At 41.6% G+C, this 21,819-nt stretch overlaps 1 protein-coding gene across 5 annotated transcripts in view; it reads right to left on the bottom strand.

Moving 5' to 3' along the window:
• Positions 1-21,819, bottom strand: part of Focad (focadhesin) — a 321,997-nt gene that overhangs the window by 88,581 nt on the left and 211,597 nt on the right. For all 5 annotated transcript variants that reach the window (NM_001427695.1, XM_039111093.2, XM_017593754.3 and 2 more), the window contains 2 exons: positions 16,181-16,366; positions 9,030-9,151 (listed from right to left, as the gene is read on the bottom strand). In NM_001427695.1, coding sequence (NP_001414624.1) covers positions 9,030-9,151; positions 16,181-16,366 — 308 coding nt within the window. The remainder of the gene's footprint in view (positions 1-9,029; positions 9,152-16,180; positions 16,367-21,819) is intronic.

The raw sequence follows: 21,819 nt of genomic DNA, 5'->3' as shown, positions 1-21,819 counted from the left end.
ACGTGCTCCACTATGTTCACAGCAGCCTTATTTATAATAGCCAGAAGCTGGAAAGAACCCAGATGCCCTTCAACAGAGGAATGGATACAGAAAATGTGGTACATCTACACAATGGAATATTACTCAGCTATCAAAAACAATGACTTCACTCTCTCTTCTGCTCTTCCTCTCTTCCTCCTTCCTCTCTCTCTCTGACTCTCTTCTGCTCATCCTCTTCCTCTCTCTTCCTATCTCTCTCTCTCTCTCTCTCTCTCTCTCTCTCTCTCTCTCTCTCTCTCTCTCTCCCCCCCCCCTCTCTTCCTCTCCTGGCTTGACACGATAAAGCTACAGGAGACTCTCACTCTCTCTTCCGCTCTTCCTCTCTTCTTCTGCTCTCTCTCTCTCTCTCTCTCTCTCTCTCTCTCTCTCTCTCTCTCTTTTCCTCTCCTGGCTTGACACGATAAAAAAAAATGACTTTATGAAATTCATAGGCAAATGGATGGAACTGGAAAATACCATCCTGAGTGAGGTAACCCAATCACAGAAAAACACACATGTTATGTACTCATTGATAAGTGGATATTAGCCCAAATGCTCAAATTACCCTAGATGCACAGAACACACGAAACTCAAGAAGGATGACCAAAATGTGGATGCTTCACTCCTTCTTTAAAAGGGGAACAAGAATACCCTTGGGAGGGAATAGGGAGGCAAAGTTTAGAACAGAGGCTGAAGGAACACCCATTCAGAGCCTGCCCTACATGTGGCCCATACATATCCAGCCACCAAACTAGATGAGATGGAGGAAGCAAAGAAGTGCAGGCTGACTGGAACCGGATGTAGATATCTCCGGAGAGACACAGCCAGGATGCTGCAAATACATAGGCGAATGCCAGCAGCAAACCACTGAACTGAGAACGGGACTCCCGTTGAAGGAATCAGAGAAAGGATTGAAAGAACTGAAGAGGCCTGAGACCCCATATGAACAACAATGCCAACCAACCAGAGCTTCCAGGGACTAAGCCACTACCCAAAGACTATACATGGACTGACCCTGGGCTCCAACCTCATAGGTAGCAATGAATAGCCTAGTAAGAACACCAGTGGAAGGGGAAGCCCTTGGTTCCGCCAAGGCTGGACCCCCAGTGAACGGGATTATTGTGGGGAGGGCGGTAATGGGGGGAGGATGGGGAGGTGAACACCCATATAGAAGAGACGGGGAGGGGTTAGGGGGATGTTGACCTGGAAACCAGGGAACGGGAATAACATTTGAAATGTAAATAAGAAATACTAAATCTAATAAAGATGGAAAAAATAAAAAAGAACAAAAAAAAAGGCAAAAATAAGTTTCAAGAAATCAAACAGGAATAGGAGCCAGAGACAATTTGAATTCTCATCTCAGGAATTTAAAACCGATTATTAATACACAATGGCTGGGATAGACACAGTAGACAGCATTATCAGAGCAAAAGGAACATGTTCTAAGGAAGAACCATAAAGAAACTAAGGACCAAAGCCCTGGTGAAACAGAAATGGAATTGGTGTGTATAGATGTGACTAAACTAAGGATTGAATACCTAAGCTGGAGGATGTCTCTATAGAAATCTTCGAATCTGAGAAGCAAAGAGAAAATACCAACAAACAAAAATAGAATGTCCAAGGTCTGTGGAAACATGTAACATGCATGATGATCAATAGTAAAACCTGGTCATGAAATGTAATCTCCTGGGTCTAGAAGGAGACCTAACATTCCAGTTGGGTGGGCCAATTCCTCAGTTAGGGGATCACTCTTAGGAAGGTAGTATCACCCCTAGGAAGGTACAGGTCATCTTATGCCATGCAGAACAACAGAAACCTCCCTGGAGAACATTCCCGTACACAGTACACCCATGCTGCTTCTGAATTACTCAGAAAAAAAGTGTGACTTTTCCTTTTCTTCTTTCTATTTTTTTCTGAACATGCTTTCTCTAGCAGACTTTATCAGACAAAGCTTGCCTTTCAGGATACATTTTTCTTTTAAGTAACTTTTACATTGAAGAAAAGGATACAGATTGAAAGCTCAAAGCTACACAAAGCACCGAAGAACACCAGAGAAAGCACACAGAAAGGTGAAATAAGATTTGACTTTCATAATTGATCAAACAGTAAGTTTATTCAAAATAATATCATGCATGAGAGATGAATGAACAAGGATACTGTAGTTGTTACTTTTACACAGCTGGGAACAGGGTCACTGATGGAACTTAAAAGGAAGGAGTCTGACTTGGGTCAAAGGTTTCATAGGTTTTAGACTATGGCCCTTGGCTTTGCTGATTCTGGGCAGTAGAGTGGCAGGAACATGTGTAAGAGAAGTAGGGCCAGCAAGACGGCCCAGAATGCAAACACACTTGCCAAACCTGTCTTGTGGTTGATTGCTGGGATCCTCATGGTAGAATTAGAAAATCAAGTTGTCCCCTGACCTGTTAATAACCTTTCAGAACAGAAGTATAAGTCTCAGATGTTCGCATAGCTAACTGCAACTAAACATTTAGGGAAGTGATCATTCTGATTTTCCATGTTTCTTTTGGAAGACAGAAACAGTTATTTCCTCATTCTATGAGTCAGCGTTACCCAATTTGAAGCCAGACAGAGCCACTAACTAGAAATGCACAGACTAGTATTTCCCATAAACATAAATACAAAACTCCTCAAAAACATGAGCAAAATGAGTCTGACAATGTTTAAAAACATTTACACACCACAATTAGTGGTATTTATCCAGTGGGAGTAGATCAATATTCAAGAATGGATGGCAAAGAGATCATACATCAGATCAATACTTCAGAAAAAGCGCTTGAGAAACTCAAAACCTATCATGATAAAAGGAAAACAAATGAAACAAAACCAAAGTACATCCTTCCAACTAGTTTAACCAAGGTTCAGTCTAAGCTTGACAAGGAAAATCTACACAGCTCCCCAAACCAAGAGAATCCCATAGAATACACATAGCAAAAACCTGAAAGCTTGTTTTAAAGATCGGAACAAGGCAAAGATGTCAATTCTCAGCAGTTCATTACAACATCATACCAGAAGTCCTCACTGATGTAATATGATAGAAACAGAAAGCTTAGCATATACTGGAAGGAAAGAAAAAAATTGCCTCTGCCACAGATAACATAGGCATTTACCTATAAAATGTGAACAAACTGGCCAAAAAATCCAGGAATTAGTCACCCCAGCAAGGCTAGTATAAACCAGAATACACAAAACACAACCACTTTCCCTTATATCTACAATGAATAAATAAAAATTAATGAATAAAAGTTAAATTAAGTGGAAGAGGAAAGGAAAATTATTGTAATCTTGCTTCAGACCAGAAAACAAAAAAGCCACAAAAAGAAAATGTGATAACTTAGAATCTTCAGTACTAAAAATTTGATTTTCAAAAGACAACCATTTTAAGACAGTACTAAGTTAAAAAAAGAAAAAACATTTTCTCTTTTTATTGTTTTGTTTTTGTTTTTATTGTTTTTTACATTTAAAATGTTATCCCCTTTCATGGTTTCCCCTCCAGAAATCCGCTATCCTACTGTCCCCCAACCCCCCAAGTCTATTGTTGGTGGGATTGCAAGCTGGTACAGCCACTCTGGAAATCAGTCTGGAGATTCCTCAGAAAATGAAGACCCAGCTATACCACTCCTGGGCATATAGCCAAAGATGCTACAACAGACAACAAAGACACGTGCTCCACTATGTTCATCGCAGCCTTATTTATAATAGCCAGAAGCTGGAAAGAACCCAGATGCCCTTCAACAGAGGAATGGATACAGAAAATGCAGTACATTTACACAATGGAATATTACTCAGCTATCAAAATCAATGACTTTACGAAATTCATAGGCAAATGGATGGAACTGGAAAATATCATCCTGAGTGAGGTAACCCAATCACAGAAAACCACACATGGTATGCACTCTTTGATAAGTGGATATTAGCCCAAATTCTTGAATTACCCTAGATGCACAGAACACATGAAACTCAAGAAGGACGACCAAAATGTGAATGCTTCACTCCTTCTTAGAAGGGGAAAAAAACATTTTCAAAATCCATTTCTAACATATATTTTATATCCAGAATGTGTAAAGCCCTTTCTTTGGAAAACACATTGTCAAGGAAAAATTGTGAAAATATCAGACACATCCTGGAAGGCCGAGGATGACAAACAGAGAAGTGAAAAGATGCCGGGCACCGTTCATCAGTGCAGAAATGAACGCCCATCCCTTACTGTCGCTGGCAGGGAGGCAGGCAGGGAACTCTTATGTCTCAGGGGCAGCTACAAGCAGACATCCACCATGGAAAACAGCCCTCCCCCCCCCCCCCCCCGCTTTACACAAAGATCTATGTGCAGTACCCCAACAATCTCACTCTCAGCTATTCCTCTACTTAAAGGAACGGATGTCAGCACAAACCAGATGTCAACACAAAGATACCTGAGTAATTCAGTGAGGAATCATCATAAAAACATGTATACCACCACCAAGAACCAGGCGCAAACCAAAGGTCCACCACCCACTAAACTGATAAACAAACGGAATTCCCAGGAAAAACTTCCAGGGATACAAAGTAGAGTTTGAAGAAAACTTCTAGAAAAATGCCAAACAGGCTCCAGGAAAAATCAAAAGAAAACAAACAGTGACAATGACAACAAAACAAGACAGGAGCAAGGGGACAAGCTAAGCGTCGAGGTTCCACTCTGTGATTTCTGTTACTCACCATCAACCACGGTCTGATATTTAACTGAAAATCCCATAATGAGATGGTTTGCAGGCTTGAATTTCCAAGCTGTCCTAAACAGCCTGAGGAAACCTTGCACTGCCCCGCTCTGGACGTGACGCGTTCCTTCGGTGTATCTGTACTTACTGTATGCACTACCTGCCCTTAGCCCTAGCTCACTCGGAGACCACCTTAACTCTGAAGGTATCGGTGCGCTTGTATTCAAGTAACCCATATTTCATTTAATTATGGCTCTAACCTTAAGAATGGTGGTCCTGTTAAATCAGAAATGCCAAAGCAAGCCAAGAAGCAAAAGCTGTGGACTTAATAAAACAAAATTTTAAAATTCACTTGCTATGGTTGCTGAGCTCTACAGTGACAAACTGGAATTGAACTCCAGGGTTCAGTTTCCAGACTCTTCGACTTAGCTGCTTTACGGTCTTGAACCAATTAGCAGGACCCACCTCAGACCGTGCACGTGGAGATTAAGTGAATGGATATACTGTGCTCCTCTGCTTACTACTCTGAGGTCACGTCCTAATAAAGCATTACAAACTGAAAATGTCCTAACTTGAAAATACATGTAATTAACATAGCTTGCCAGGCATCCTAGCTCAGCCACACAGGATACTGCAAAATGCAGCAGCATTTCCCAGGCTGCCCTTGAGCAGGACCAAGGAAGACCATTGTTCTGTATGTTGATAGCCCAAGGAAAATGTAAACCCAAAGCATTGTTTCTACTAAAGCCATGCATATTTTGGAACATTAAAAAGTCAACATACAGTAAGCCCAAACACATTATGTTTGGGATGTATATCATATGGACGGTAGTAGTCATACAGAACGGTTAGAGTATCTAAGCTGATTGTCAGTTGCTATTGCTGCAATTGTTAATTAGTCAAGTCTTCAAAACCATCATTATTTACGGTTAAACAGTTTAAGAAACTAATGGACCAGGGGCTCAACCACCAAACAAAGAGTATACATGGGCCAGTTCATAGTTCCCACTTCATATCTAGCATCAGTGGGAGGGGAGGTGCTTGATTCTGTGGAGGCTTGATCCTCTAGAGAATGGGGATGCTAGATGAATGAGGCAGAAGTGGGTGAGTGGGTGGGGGAGCATCCTCTTAGAGGCAAAGGGGAAGGAGGAAAATATTTGAAATGTAAATAAATAAAATGATTAATAAAGTAAAAGAAGAAACCAATGGATCATTCTATTTGTGTGTGTATGTGTATGTGTGTGTTTTCCTGTTCACATGTGCACACATATGTATGCATGGAGACCAGACGACTGTTGAAACCCAGAGAGCTAGAGTTACAGACAGAGTTGCATAATATGGGTGCTTGAATTCAAACTCCCGTCAACAACACAGGTAACCTCCGCAACAACACAGGTAACCTCCACAACAACACAGGTAACCTCCACAACAACACAGGTAACCTCCACAACAACACAGGTAACCTCCACAACAACACAGGTAACCTCCACAACAACACAGGTAACCTCCACAACACAGGTAACCTCCACAACACAGGTAACCTTCACAACAACACAGGTAACCTTCACAACAACACAGGTAACCTCCACAACACAGGTAACCTTCACAACAACACAGGTAACCTCCACAACACAGGTAACCTCCACAACACAGGTAACCTCCACAACAACACAGGTAACCTCCACAACACAGGTGACCTCCACAACACAGGTAACCTCTGCAACACAGGTAACCTCCACAATAATACAGGTAACCTCCACAACAACACAGGTAACCTCCACAACACAGGTGACCTCCACAATAATACAGGTAACCTCCACAACAACACAGGTAACCTCCACAACACAGGTGACCTCCACAATAATACAGGTAACCTCCACAACAACACAGGTAACCTCCACAACAACACAGGTAACCTCCACAACAACACAGGTAACCTCCACAACAACACAGGTAACCTCCACAACAACACAGGTAACCTCCACAACACAGGTAACCTCCACAACACAGGTAACCTTCACAACAACACAGGTAACCTTCACAACAACACAGGTAACCTCCACAACACAGGTAACCTTCACAACAACACAGGTAACCTTCACAACAACACAGGTAACCTCCACAACACAGGTAACCTCCACAACAACACAGGTAACCTCCACAACACAGGTGACCTCCACAACACAGGTAACCTCTGCAACACAGGTAACCTCCACAATAATACAGGTAACCTCCACAACAACACAGGTAACCTCCACAACACAGGTGACCTCCACAATAATACAGGTAACCTCCACAACAACACAGGTAACCTCCACAACACAGGTGACCTCCACAATAATACAGGTAACCTCCACAACAACACAGGTAACCTCCACAACACAGGTAACCTCCACAACACAGGTAACCTCCACAACAACACAGGTAACCTCCACAACAACACAGGTAACCTCCACAACAACACAGGTAACCTCCACAACAACACAGGTAACCTCCACAACACAGGTAACCTCCACAACAACACAGGTAACCTCCACAACAACACAGGTAACCTCCACAACACAGGTAACCTCCACAACAACACAGGTAACCTCCACAACAACACAGGTAACCTCCACAACAACACAGGTAACCTCCACAACAACACAGGTAACCTCCACAACACAGGTAACCTTCACAACAACACAGGTAACCTTCACAACAACACAGGTAACCTCCACAACACAGGTAACCTTCACAACAACACAGGTAACCTCCACAACACAGGTAACCTCCACAACACAGGTAACCTCCACAACACAGGTAACCTCCACAACAACACAGGTGACCTCCACAACAACACAGGTAACCTCCACAACAACACAGGTAACCTCCACATCACAGGTAACCTCCACAACAACACAGGTAACCTCCACAACAACACAGGTAACCTCCACATCACAGGTAACCTCCACAACACAGGTAACCTCCACAACACAGATAACCTCCACAACAACACAGGTAACCTCCACATCACAGGTAACCTCCACAACACAGATAAGCACTAAGCCATGTGAACTGAATCTGAACTAAAATCCTATTACAGATTTAACAAAATTCTGCTCAAAAGGCCCTCTAACTAACTCACAATAATACTGCCATTTTCTCATCCCTCTGAGGGTTTCTAGGCCTTCTATAACACAAGCTACAAGTACCTTAATCCAGACACGTTCTCTGTTCATATGTGGGGCATATCTCATAGCTTCTGATACATTAGCTAAATTTATCATAGCTTCTACTAGCCCACACCTTTTAAAAATTTTTCCGTTCTGATAACTTTTCAAAACCACTTTACATAAAGAGTTTAAACTTGGATTTGTCCTGAAAATACCTATCTGCAGAGCTTGAAGTGATAACGGTAGTGAATCTCTTTCTTCCCCATGATAACTAAGGAGGTGCCTGGGATGACAGATACAGAAATGACCTGCTTTCCTCTGCTTTCTCTTAACTGAATAAGAGGCACTGCTATCAAAAAAGACTTCGAGTACTCTGCAGGAGCCAGCATGATGACCCCATGGGTGAAGGGATTTGCTTGCTGTCAGCCAAGCCTGACAATCTGGTGAAAACCCTAGAACTCACTAGGTAGAAGAAAAGGCTACTGTCCAGATCCTATGTGTGTCACAGGCATGCACATACAAACTAAACAAAACAGGAAAGGAAGGGGTCAGAGGGTGCTTAGCACAGGAAAACGTTAGCCTTTCGGTATCAAAACCTGGGTTCCAACGCAGAAACTACATGATGGAAAGAGAAGCCACTTTCTGCAAGTTTTCTTCTGATACTCACATGTGTCACAGCAGATACATGTATGGTATAACTCTGTCTGTCTCTGTCTCTGTCTGTCTGTCTGTCTGTCTGTCTGTCTGTCTCTCTCTCTCTCTCTCTCTCTCTCTCTCTCACACACACACACACACACATGAACACAAAGTTTTTAAGAGAAACAAAGGGGAAGTGCTTTTCTTTACATAAGTCAACATTCTATCTAAACAATGAAAGTTAAGCATTTCCGAAATACGTAGACAAGAAAAATCTTTAGAGGCTACTCCCTAACACTGCTGGGCAGTGGGGAAGTGTCATCTCTGCGGTAGAAACACCAGACTTAGTATCCTATTTGCCCAGCTATTTTGGAAGCCATTAAAAGCAACCTATGCTACTTATGGCAAAGAAAACAAAACATTCCAAACAAACTCATGCTCATATACATAAAGGAAAGGGAGGAACTCTAAAACACAAAGAGCTGATGGGGTGTAGAAAGGCACCTACTTCATGAACAAGGGCCAGTGTTGTCTGCTTGAAGGTTCGCCCTCTACTGGCCATCAGCCGATTCAGTGGCTTACCATCTTTGCTCTGATACATGGCCACATCATAGCAAAACAGCATGCCACCTTTCAAAACAAAGAATTCAGAATGAGCATTTTCAATGAGAGAAAATTATAAATTATATTCTAGTAATCCGCACTCAGCAAGGTTGGATGAAGAATATATAAATGAAAATATAAATTATTGGGCAAATTATTATTTTTCAATATTGGTGTCAAAAGAAAACAAATGGGATATAAAAATTAACATTTCAAATACAGTTTATGTACAAGTCACATATAATTATATTTAAAAATCAATATAAATATTTACAAAAACATTTATAATTTGTATTCATTTCACATTTTGCAAACCATTCTCTATTAAACTTAATCCTGAGATAAGTTTCAGTAAGTAAAAGCCTGTGTACATATGATGTCAACTCTTTTTTTTTTTTTTAAATATTTGTCTCTTTTATTTGGTTGGATTTTTTTTTTATTAACTTGAGTATTTCTTATATACATTTCTAGTGTTATTCCCTTTCCTGGTTTCCGGGCAAACATCCCCCTCCCCCCTCCCCTACCTTATGGGTGTCCCCCTCCCAACCCTCCCCCCATTGCCGCCCTCCCCCCCATAGTCTAGTTCACTGGGGGTTCAGTCTTAGCAGGACCCAGGGCTTCCCCTTCCACTGGTGCTCTTACTAGGATATTCATTGCTACCTATGGGGTCAGAGTCCAGGGTCAGTCCATGTATAGTCTTTAGGTAGTGGCTTAGTCCCTGGAAGCTCTGGTTGCTTGACATTGTTGTATATATGGGGTCTCGAGCCCCTTCAAGCTCTTCCAGTTCTTTCTCTGATTCCTTCAACGGGGGACCTATTCTCAGTTCAGTGGTTTGCTGCTGGCATTCGCCTCTGTATTTGCTGTATTCTGGCTGTGTCTCTCAGGAGCGATCTACATCCGGCTCCTGTCGGTCTGCACTTCTTTGCTTCATCCATCTTGTCTAATTGGGTGGCTGTATATGTATGGGCCACATGTGGGGCAGGCTCTGAATGGGTGTTCCTTCAGTCTCTGTTTTAATCTTTCCCTCTCCCTTCCCTGCCAAGGGTATTCTTTTTCCTCATTTAAAGAAGGAGTGAAGCATTCACATTTTGATCATCCGTCTTGAGTTTCGTTTGTTCTAGGGATCTAGGGTAATTCAAGCATTTGGGCTAATAGCCACTTATCAATGAGTGCATACCATGTATGTCTTTCTGTGATTGGGTTAGCTCACTCAGGATGATATTTTCCAGTTCCAACCATTTGCCTACGAATTTCATAAACTCGTTGTTTTTGATAGCTGAGTAATATTCCATTGTGGAGATGTGCCACATTTTCTGTATCCATTCCTCTGTTGAAGGGCATCTGGGTTCTTTCCAGTTTCTGGCTATTATAAATAAGGCTGCGATGAACATAGTGGAGCACGTGTCTCTTTTATATGTTGAGGCATCTTTTGGGTATATGCCCAAGAGAGGTATAGCTGGATCCTCAGGCAGTTCAATGTCCAATTTTCTGAGGAACCTCCAGACTGATTTCCAGAATGGTTGTACCAGTCTGCAATCCCACCAACAATGGAGGAGTGTTCCTCTTTCTCCACATCCTCGCCAGCATCTGCTGTCACCTGAGTTTTTGATCTTAGCCATTCTCACTGGTGTGGTAGATGATTGTTTTGATGTTCTCTTGAATTCGGTTTGCCAGAATTTTGTTGAGTATTTTTGCGTCGATATTCATAAGGGAAATTGGTCTGAAGTTCTCTTTCTTTGTTGTGTCTTTGTGTGGTTTAGGTATAAGAGTAATTGTGGCTTCGTAGAAGGTAAACACAGGACATGCCCGGTCCTAGAGGAGTTCTGCCTCTGTGTGTCCCGATTTCACCAGGCAGCTTTCTTGCAACAGACAAGTTGGTCTTACCTGTGGTCCCGAGGCTCAAGTTTGCTCGCGGGGTGCTGCCCACGGGCTCTCTGCGGCGGCAGCAACCAGGAAGACCTGTGCCGCCCCTTCCGGGAGCTTCAGTGCACCAGGGTTCCAGATGGCCTTTGGTGTTTTCCTCTGGTGTCCGAGATGTGTGTGCAGAGAGCAGTCTCTTCTGGTTTCCCAGGCTTGTCTGCCTCTCTGAAGGTTTAGCCCTCCCTCCCACGGTTTTTGGGTGCAGAGTACTGTTTATCCGGTCTGTTTCCTTCAGGGTCCGGAGGTGTCTCTGGCAGGGGTCCTGCCGCTCCTGGGCCCTCCCCCACGGGAGCCCAGAGGCCTTATACAGTTTCCTCTTGGGCCAGGGATGTGGGCAGGGGTGGGCAGTGTTGGTGGTCTCTTCCGCTCTGCAGCCTCAGGAGTGCCCACCTGACCAGGCAGTCGGGTCTCTCTCCCAAGGTGTCTGGGAGCAGAGAGCTGCTGCGGGCCGGGATCCGTGGGTGTGGGCATGTCAACTCTTGATAACCCTTAGTCCACACGCACATGTGAACAAGCTGAGCTCACACCTGCAGCAGCAAGCTTTTCCTTGGGCCTCTTTCCCCTGCCTTTGTAACTGTGGTTAACTGAGTTCTCAATGAACTCCCAGCACCAGGTACCCCAAGTTAATCAAAAGCCAAGGAAGGCAGTGAAGTGCTTTGTGAGGTAACTTATGGTAACCCCAGGCAACTTGTGGAAACTTGGTAATTCTGAGCCAACAGAGAGACATATTTAAGGACCCAGGTAACTACTACATTTCCAACATCTATCCTTAGTATTGACAGAGGAAAGTCCACACTTTCATAAACATGGCTCAGTAAACCGTTTTTCACCGAGAAGACATGTCTAAGCAGAACCAGATCAAGAAGCAAATTGTTATGTGCATCCCGGAAGTCACTGGGCACACCTTTCTGTCACATCTCCAACTCTGATGGCAGCACCAACTCTAGCAGCCACTTTGCCTATCCCAGTTTTTTTTTTTTTTTTATGAATGGAGTTAGAGCATGAAGATGCCTTCACATCTCACTTCCTCCACCCACCCGCGTTGTTTTGCGAATGAGCTTGCTCTGTTGGCAGTTGGAGTCTACTCATTCTCTCATCGTATTCCTTCACATGCAACGTTTGTGTAATCATTTGATTGCACACAGGCATTCAGATAGCTCCTGAGTTAAACACTGGGCAAATAGAACTGCTGAGGACTTATGTCTCTGGCAGCATCAAAAGGGGTTCAAATTCTGTAAAAATAAAATCCCAAGTAATGCAGAAATTTTTTCAGAATCAATTTTAAAAATATCAGAGGAACTTACATTTGCAACAGCTGTCTTAGTTACTGAACCGACAGCCTTTGCTCAGTGTCCATGGGGAATGCTTCCAAAATCCCCATGGATAGTAAAATCTACGAATATTCAAGTCCCTTATATAAAATGGCATAGCATTTGCATATAATCCAATCACTTCCTCCTGCATTTCCTATGACCTCTCTATTATTTATAAAGAACACAATGCAGACATTGGATCATTGGATGTGGCATGAACAGTTGCTGTGTTGCATTGTTTGGGGACTAATCACAAGAAAAGGTCCGTGTATGTTCAGAACAACTGTAAACTTTTAGAAATATTTTTCATCTTCAGTTGGTTGAATCCTCAGATGTAAAAACCCATGGGAACACAGGAGCAACTGTACTTGGCATTTTCTATCTTTTATCCACTCCAGTGGTATGAAATGTGATCTTATTATAGTTCGATGCAGGTTTCTCTGGATGTTGAAGTTGATTATCTTCTCATATGTTAACCAGACATTTGAATACCTCTTTTAATCCTATGGCACTGATAGGATAGCTGCATTTCCATCTGGTCCTCCTCTCTTCTCTATCTCACTGCAACCTCCTTCCCAACAACCAAGAAGCCCCTCCTACTTTTCTGCATGTGATCCAATGAGTTTAATTTCAATTCTTTGACCAAACATGGGTAGGAGATTATTCCTGAAGCAAGGGCAACTTATCAGTGGCTATAGCACTGAAGAAAATGGCCCCTGTTCTCCCCCACATACCTAACCGCCAACAGTTTGTTAAAGAGCATGGTTGGGAAGGTCACAGACCCAAGAGAGGATCCTCATTACTAGTTTTGCTAAGTGGTCCTGCAGACAACATGCCTTCTAACTACTCATGTTGTACTCACTGGTTGTGTTAGCCGGTCTTTCATTGGAGGAACTTCCTACTGCAGCGAGCAATGGTTAATGTTGGGAACAAGTGATAGTGGACTCTCCTCTTTTCTAAGTGTCAACTCAGGCAGTTTCTAGTATTTCTATTAATAATTTTCATTACTTCATATTCTTCAAGTGTCCTTCATCAGATATGTACATCATAAACATCTTCAGTGCATTTGTTTTTTATTTAATTAGAGCTTTTAGACTTGGGAAGATGGTTTAGTTAGATGGTTTAGAAGATTGTGCTTGCCACACAAATGGGAGGATGTGAGCTCAGTATCTAGCACTGACATAAAAGCAAGGTGTGATGTCATATGTTTGGAACCCACGCACTGGGTAGGCAGAGACAGATAGATACATGGAAACCACTGGGCCAACCTGTGTGTTGGTCCAGAGAGAAGCCCACACTCAGACAATAAGGTAGAAGACCTAGGAAAACAATTCCCCTCCATGTAAAAGGGCATACATGTGCATCCTGACACGTGTGTATACATGGACCAGATAGCACAAACAGACATTACATAAAAATAAACACAGTAGAGCTGTTCATGGCAGAGATCACGGCTTTTCTCCACATCACTGCTATAAATCAGTGACGCGGTGACTGTGTGAATGTCTCACACTGTGTTCTTTTGCTCAGCCTGGGTATCACTGCACTAACACCAATTACTGATTATCATGAGTTTATAATTGTGCTTGGCATCTGATAATGCATGTCTTCCTACTGTGCTGCTGATAGTCTTCAAGACTGCCTTGGTTTATTTTAGGGCTTTTGTATTTCCACAGTTTTTGGAATAAGAATGCCAACTGTCAAAAACATATTGCACTGATTATGATTTATTTAAATCTAACTTAAATTTTTACAATATGCAGTCTTCTAGCCCATAAACATCATGTATCACTACACTGTTTCTTCAATAATATTTCTGTAACTGAGAAAATAAAGGCTATTGATTTGTTTTAGTTACTCAATATATATGATGCTATTATAGCTTTTAAATTTTATTTTATATTCATTATGGTATATAAAATACAACTGATTTTATATATTTAATTTTATACAGAGATATATGCAGCAATCTACTGAATGAAATTCAACTATTAATCCTGATAATTAGCCATGGATTATTTTGGATTGTCTGTGAATATAATCATGTCATCTACAAGTAATGAATGTCTTGTTTCTTTCAACCTTGTGGCTTCTATTTCTTTTTCTCAGCAGACTTCACTAGCCATGACTTCTGGTACAACGCTGAGTGAGAGTGGTGGTAACGACATTCATGTCTTTTCACTTTCAGAGAGCAAGGCTGTCAGTATTTCAGGATGAACCATGAGTGTGTGCTGGTGGCTGGTGGTTGGTGGTTGTTCCTTATCAGACCAAAAGTTTCCTACTGTACATGAAGTTTAATAAGAGGTTTTTGGCATCATGAACTTGGGCTAATTTTTTCAGACATTTTTTCCTGCACATTTGAATCTACTTAAAGCCTGACCAGCCATTTGAATTAACATAATGACTTATATTGGCTTTGAAACATTAAATTAACTTTGTCTTACGCTTTACATGTATTGCTTAAGTCAACCTCCCTCCTACCCTATCGTTCTACCTGTGCTCACTGGAAAAGGGTGGTGCATAAGTTTCCTGTCTTGGAAAGTCGTGGTCAAGTTCTGGTATTAATATTATGCTGGTCCCATAAAGAAGAATTCTTTTTCTCTGTGTTTTTGCTACAGTCTGTATAAATTTAGACAAGAAGCCACTTGTACCCAAGTTTTCTTTGTGGGATGACTAATAGGTTAAAGAATGAATTTCATGAGTTAATATCAAATTGTTCATATAATGTCTTTTTCCTATCGGTTTTACATTTTAAGGACTTATGTAACTCACTTAAATTTGAAGATTATTGACTAAAAGTTCTTGAAGCACTTCCCTTTCTGAACAGTGTAAGAACTGCAGTAGCATTTCCTCTCTTACTCACACAGGCCTTGTCAGCCTTCCAAATCTGTTGGTTTTGTTAAATCTTCACTTTATAAGTATATTCATGTCTGCGGTCACAGATTATTATGATCTTCACTTGATTTGCTATTCTTTCCTAAGCTCTATTAAACAGAAGTTTGGTTTCCTTTCATTGTTGCTAATATGTACATTGAAAGTGCACATTTCTGTGCTGACTAGTTTGGAGGAATAAAAATCCATATGTTTATAAACTGTGCTTTATTATTGCTATTGCTGTTGTGGCTGTTACTAATTACCTGTTGATGGACACAGGCTGACTTGTGATCAGTGTCGTAATGAATGCAAAAGTGCAAGTGCACTCCGTTATATGTGAACTTCGATCGCTTTTCCTAAAACCAACCAAGGCTGCATGGGATCGTGTGGCAGTTCTAGTTCTCCCCTTCTGAGAAACATCTATACTGACTTCCATAGTGGCCAAGAGAATTTACAGCTTCAATGACACTGTATGATATTCCTTGTTCTCTATGTCTCATTTCTTGTTTCTTTTCTTGTAATAGCTCTTCCGATTGAGCCGAGCTGGAATATCAAAGGAGTCATGATTTGCATTTCCCTGATAACTAAAATATTAAAATTGTTTCCATCCATTTGTTGGCTGCTGGTTGCTCTTTTCTCCAACAAGACCTGACCTCTGCCCTCGCCAGCTGCCAATCAAGTCCATAGCTGGAATGGTGAATATGCTCCAAGGGGGAAAACAGTCTTAAACAGTCTCCCGATTCTGGAGCTTAAAGCTATCTACTTGTCTTTGCTTCTACATTTTTTGAAGTCCTTTTCAGTTAGGTTGTTTTTTGTCCCTTTCCCGCTGTGTGTAAGTGTGAGCAGCAGCCTAGCACATCCTACCATGTAACCTATTACAAGTACACATGGCAGTACAAGTTAAGACAGGACGCTCTACGCCTGTGCTTCACCATCGTGCAGTTCTTACCTGCCAGACCGGGTTTCAGTCCTGGTTGCTTGTTTGTTTCATATGTCTTCAATATAAAGTTGGGGATTCCTGCTACTGTCTTCCCTTGGTCTGAGCAGACGCCTCCCTTCAATGCTGAGTGGTATATCCCACGGGGCATATTCACCATCTCTTGTCTCACAAGAGACGTGAAGAATTCTTCCAAAGCTAGAATAAAATAAAAAGAGATCAAAACCCAAATGCATGTGATACTCCAGAAGAAGTGCATTCCTCCATACCTGGTGCACGGGAATCCAGCTCCATTCCAGGCTGAAATTTACAAAAGGAAAAGTAAACCTCTGAACATCGTCTCTTCCTTCAAAGTTCACAGACCTGAACAAAGCACCGCACAGCTCAGGTATTCTTAGCTTTCATTCTCAGTTCTTGGAATTCATTCTTATTTCCTCATTTCTTCACATACCATCTACTGGTAATTCTTGTGCCTCCACCTTTAGAGTCCTTCTTTTACAATCATTTTCATGAAACCTTGCCTAGTTATTTGCCCTTCCTCAAATATCTAATACAAAAGCTGTATCTTTAGTCTCTTCTTTCCCATGATCACCCCGTAGCATTCTCTAGCCAGACGCTCAAGTTGCCCTTTACTTTCTTAATACCATCTAATAGCTTTCACTGTACATAAAATCAAACAAATAAAGAAAAACAAACAAAAGCAAACAAACAAAAACGGTACAGCCTCTGACCTCAAATAAGGAATCATTGGGGCTCTCCCTCTGACCTCATTTCTGCCATGTTCCCTTCTTGCCAAGTAAAAGATATCTTTCCAGATAGCCTAAAGAGCCCCTTCTGTTCTGAAATGTACACTTGCTGTGCTGTACGGGAGCACAAGACTTGCTGGCTGTCCTCCTGAAGCACGCTGTTTCTAGCTTTGCATGGAATGAGTCCTCCTGTCCTTTGGATGTTTTCAGAGAGACCTTTTAGAACCAAGCCGATCCTGTAGCAATGTTAGCACAAGTATTAAAAACTTGTAAGGAAAGGCTCATTTCTTACTTTCTTTGTTTATGCTCCTTCTAGCGAACCTCATGATCTTTGTTATTTGACACTGTATGTACTACAAAACAACATAAAAATGTAGGATCGGAAGACAAGATGTCAAAAAACAATGGTAAGACAGTGGGTTCATGTTTGAGTGTTATTTCCTCAAGGACCACTAGAGGCTGCCCAATACAGAAATAAAAACAAAACATTAAAGCTAAATAAATCACAGTGGAAAAACAAACAGGAAAAACTACTGCACATTCCTTCAGTATAAACAGGAAAATAAGGGACCACACAGCCATATCCAAATTTAACTAGAAATATTTTTACCTCACAGTCTCCTTTAAATGACCATGATTTAAAGTAAGTGCTCACTGGAACAATAATTAAGTTTTCTTCTATTTTTTCTATATAATCCCCAGGATACAACCAAACTTACCCATGCACAGAGAGGAGAGGGACTGGGGACATAGCTCAGTTGGTAAAGATGACAGCAGAGCATGAGGACATAAATTTGATCTCCAACACCTACATAAGAAGGCCAAGTGAGGCAGCACACACATGCCACTCCAGCAATGGTGAGTCAAAGACAGAGGATGCCTGCAACCTGCTGGTCAGACAGTCTACCTAAATGGCAAGGCCTAGATACAAGCGAAAATCTCCATCTCAAAAAAAGGAAGACAGCAATTGAAGAAGGCAACCAATGTCAATCTCTGGTGTATACACACACACACACACACACACACACACACACACACACACACAGATAGACATGCACATATATCACACACACAATGTCAATCTCTGGCCTATACACATGTACACACATACATAGACATGCACATACGACATGCATACACACATACAATATCAATCTCTAGTCTATACACATGCACAAAGATACACAGTCATGCTCATATAACACAAACAACGTCGAATGTGGTCTATACACACACATGCACATACACAGATGTCCATATAATATACACGCATTATCAACTGCTAGTCCATACACATGTATAGATGTGTACATGAACATATAATACATACATACAAAGTACTGACCTCTGGTCTCCACATATACATAAACATTCACATACAATACACAAACACACACACACACACACACAGAAAGAGAGAGAGAGAGAGAGAGAGAGAGAGAGAGGGATTGAGAGAGAGAGAGAACTGAGAACATCTATTGGGAACAGTTTCTATTGACTCCTCTACAATTACCCTCTACCATTCTCAATGCTGCTCTGCAGCCTCCAAAACTAAGCTTTAAGAAATGCATTAAGAGGTTGCTCATTTTGTCAACCAATGAAAGGCATTGGCAGAAGATCAAAGAGTGAAAACACAGTGAAGTCAGGGAACTTATTCCCTAGATACTGTCCAACAGGTTACTACAGGCTGCCTGCACCCTTATTCAGAGGGCTGTCTCCCCTCAGGCAGCTCTATCTGTGACATGCACGTCTTTCACCCTCCCCGCACAGGCCAAGGACCTTAGCTATTCTCGGATGATTCATTGTGTCTAATGAATTTCCATAAACTTCACAAACACAATTGTAAAGAATGACGTTATTAAACTTTCTTCAATTATTCCATTGAGCACGAAGCCCTTCTTTGTAATGACCTTCATGACTGTAACGTCTAAACAAAGGAATGCTATGAAATTGCAGGCTATGTACTCCAATTCCGGAACAATGTGGTATAGGTATGACTGCTCCAAGCTCAGCCTGAGTACAGACTCTGAAATGTGTGTGAGTCATGTGAGTGTGAAGACAGGAGCGCTTGGGTAAGAGAGGGTGATTTCATATTCTTAAGAAAGAACTGTGTTCTGACAAAAGGGATAAGCATATGTCAAGAGAAAATCTACTTACTTGCAAGTGCACTGTTCCAGCAACAGAAAGCTGTCTACTTATCTCGCTCTGTGCTCAATAAAAGCCTCTCCACTCCCTCCTGGAGATGTGAGGTAAGGAGAAGACGCAGGCACCTGAATGGAGAAGACACTACAGAGAACACCGTCTTGCCCAAGCAACTGAGCCAGTAACCAGCATTCTCCCCTCTCTCTGCAGGCTTGACCTTGGCCTCTTCCTTACATACAACCAGGTGAGAATTTAATAAAAGGATGAAAATCTATACAAAACAAGGTGAGCATGTTATCACTGCAGTTATATCTAATAGAAAATCATCCCACAACTGAAAAAAATAAATTTAGCATAAGGAACCAAGAATCTTAATTACACTGTCTGAAATGAAAGAAATAAAAATCTAAATCCAAACGTTCACAAACACAAAGTTTCTGGCAAAATCCAAACAGGACTATAGTGCAAACAATTTTAAGCTCCAACTTTAAAAGGACACCAGGACCAGGAAATTTGATGTCTTCTCCTCCATGGCCACCAGGTACACCCAGACACAATGCACCTATACACACCTAGGCAAAGCACCAACACAGGTAAAATTTTTAAAAATAGTTTAAGAAGAAGAGGAAGAAAAGGAGGATGAGGAAAAGGAGGGAAGGAGGAAGAAGACTGGAGGGAGAAAGAGAAAGAGGAGGAAGAGGAAGAGGAAGAGAAAGAAATAATTACCATGAAAGACAGGCCATGTTCTCTCTCTTTTCAGAGCAACTTCACCACCATCAGTAACTAGTGGCTACCAAGCATCATCCACCCAGGATCCTCCTAGTCTTTGTTGCCATGGCTGCAACCTATGCCCTTGTCTGCTTGTCCGCACTTCATTAATCAGAGAAAGTGAGCACAGAACAAATTAAAACACTGTCTATGGTGATGGTTTGCCAGACAGAGTTATACCTACAAAACCAACTTGACTCCAATTACCAGATTTCCAAAAAACAAACAACAAACAACAACGACTAAAAAGCACAGTTGGTAGAGTGCTGTAGCCATCAAGTATGAACACTAGCACAGAGCTAGCACAGAGGGACCAACCCTCAAAAGGTGTTCTCAGTAGCAACCTTTCCTTCCTCCCCAGGTAGTCACACCCTCCCACTGGCCAGAAGGCAGCAGAAATCAGCAAAGGACACAAAGTCATTTTAAAACCCCAAGTGAGCTATTGGGCATGGCTGTTTCAGGGTACTGGAGGATTTATAGAGCAAGGCGTTTTCCTACTCCTGCAGCAATTAACCCTGGAGAGACTCAAGGCTCCCGGAGAGCCATAAGATAGGAAGTGTGGAGAAGAAAGCAATGGTGAAGGAGTCTTTGAAGCTCATAAAGAAGAGAAGACATGAAAACATGGTAGCTTTGGCTATGCTCCACTGTTCAGTTTGCTCCAATGAAAGGAGGCAGAGACAGTCAGGACTTCTGTCTAAAAATGAACAATACATACTTGGCTAAATTTCCAGAGAAACTCTACTTGTCAGGAAATCAAGAAATAAACAGATATTAACACTATAGGTTACTATAATCACATATAACAATGACTATGTTGAAAAGCTATAACAACATTCATTTCTTTTATGAAACCTCATTTTCAAAACTTAAGTGTTTGCATGTATATATTTTCAAGGCAGAATTTGAACAAAAAAGCAAAATATTGGCTAACATTGACGAGCTTACGATCACAACGATCATCTATGGAATTTTTAAGGAATTTTTAATAACCAGAAGATGAATTTTAAATAATATGAAATTTTAATCACAGCCCATAATCCATATCTCAGCTATCACAATGGATCATCTATGAAATTTTTAAGGAATTTTTAATAGCAAGGAGATAAATTTTAAATAATATAAAATTTTAATCATAGTCATAATCCATGTCTCAGCTATATTCACCTACTGTTTCTTGGGTAAGTCTTAAAAAGAGGCAGTGAAAGTTTTACGTGTGTGAAGACCACATACACGCACAGCATGCCTCTTAAAAGCTAGCAGTCTAATAAACCTAATACCAAAACCAATGACCACATAATTTGATCCTTAAAATTATTTAAAATCACAAAAAGACATGGTGCCACCAAGTAGCCCAGGATGGCCTGCAACTCACTACACAGACCAGGTGAGGCTCAAATCCACTGTGCCTGGCAGAAGTCTAACCCTGGCCTCTCCCTCACGGCCTTCTGCTTCTGCCTCATCAGCACACCACACCTGTGTGTTTCAGTGCCCAACCTGACTCCTGCTTAAATTAACTAACTTACGTCTGTATATGCACAAATAATGCACACGTTAATTTATAGCTCTAAAACTTTAATACTGTGATTCACAAACTTTATAGAAAGAAAAAACTGGTGTGGAGAGATGCCTCAGCAGGTAAGAGTTCTTGTTCTTGCAAAGGACCTGAGTTCTATTCCCTGCACCCATGTGGGTCCCTCAAAATTGTCTGTGGTATTTCCCCAAGCACAAGCTATTTATATGGCACACAGAGATACATGCAAGCAAGGTACCCAAACCCAAAAAATAATAAAATAAAATCTTTTAAAAATGCAATAGACAGGAGCCCAGCATAGCTGTCCTCTGAGAGGCTCACTGCACCCAGCAGTCAATGGGAAGAGATACTGAGACTCACACCAAACATTACATGGAGCTTGGATCATCTTATGGAAGAGCTGGGAGAAAGACTGAGGAACCCTAAAGGACAGGGATGCCACAGGAAGACCAACAGAGTCAACT

Source organism: Rattus norvegicus, chromosome 5, assembly GCF_036323735.1.
Source record: "Rattus norvegicus strain BN/NHsdMcwi chromosome 5, GRCr8, whole genome shotgun sequence".
NCBI classification, from domain to species: domain Eukaryota; kingdom Metazoa; phylum Chordata; class Mammalia; order Rodentia; family Muridae; genus Rattus; species Rattus norvegicus.
The sequence above is the reverse complement of the archived record's forward strand: the minus strand, read 5'-3'. Positions and strand labels throughout refer to the sequence as shown.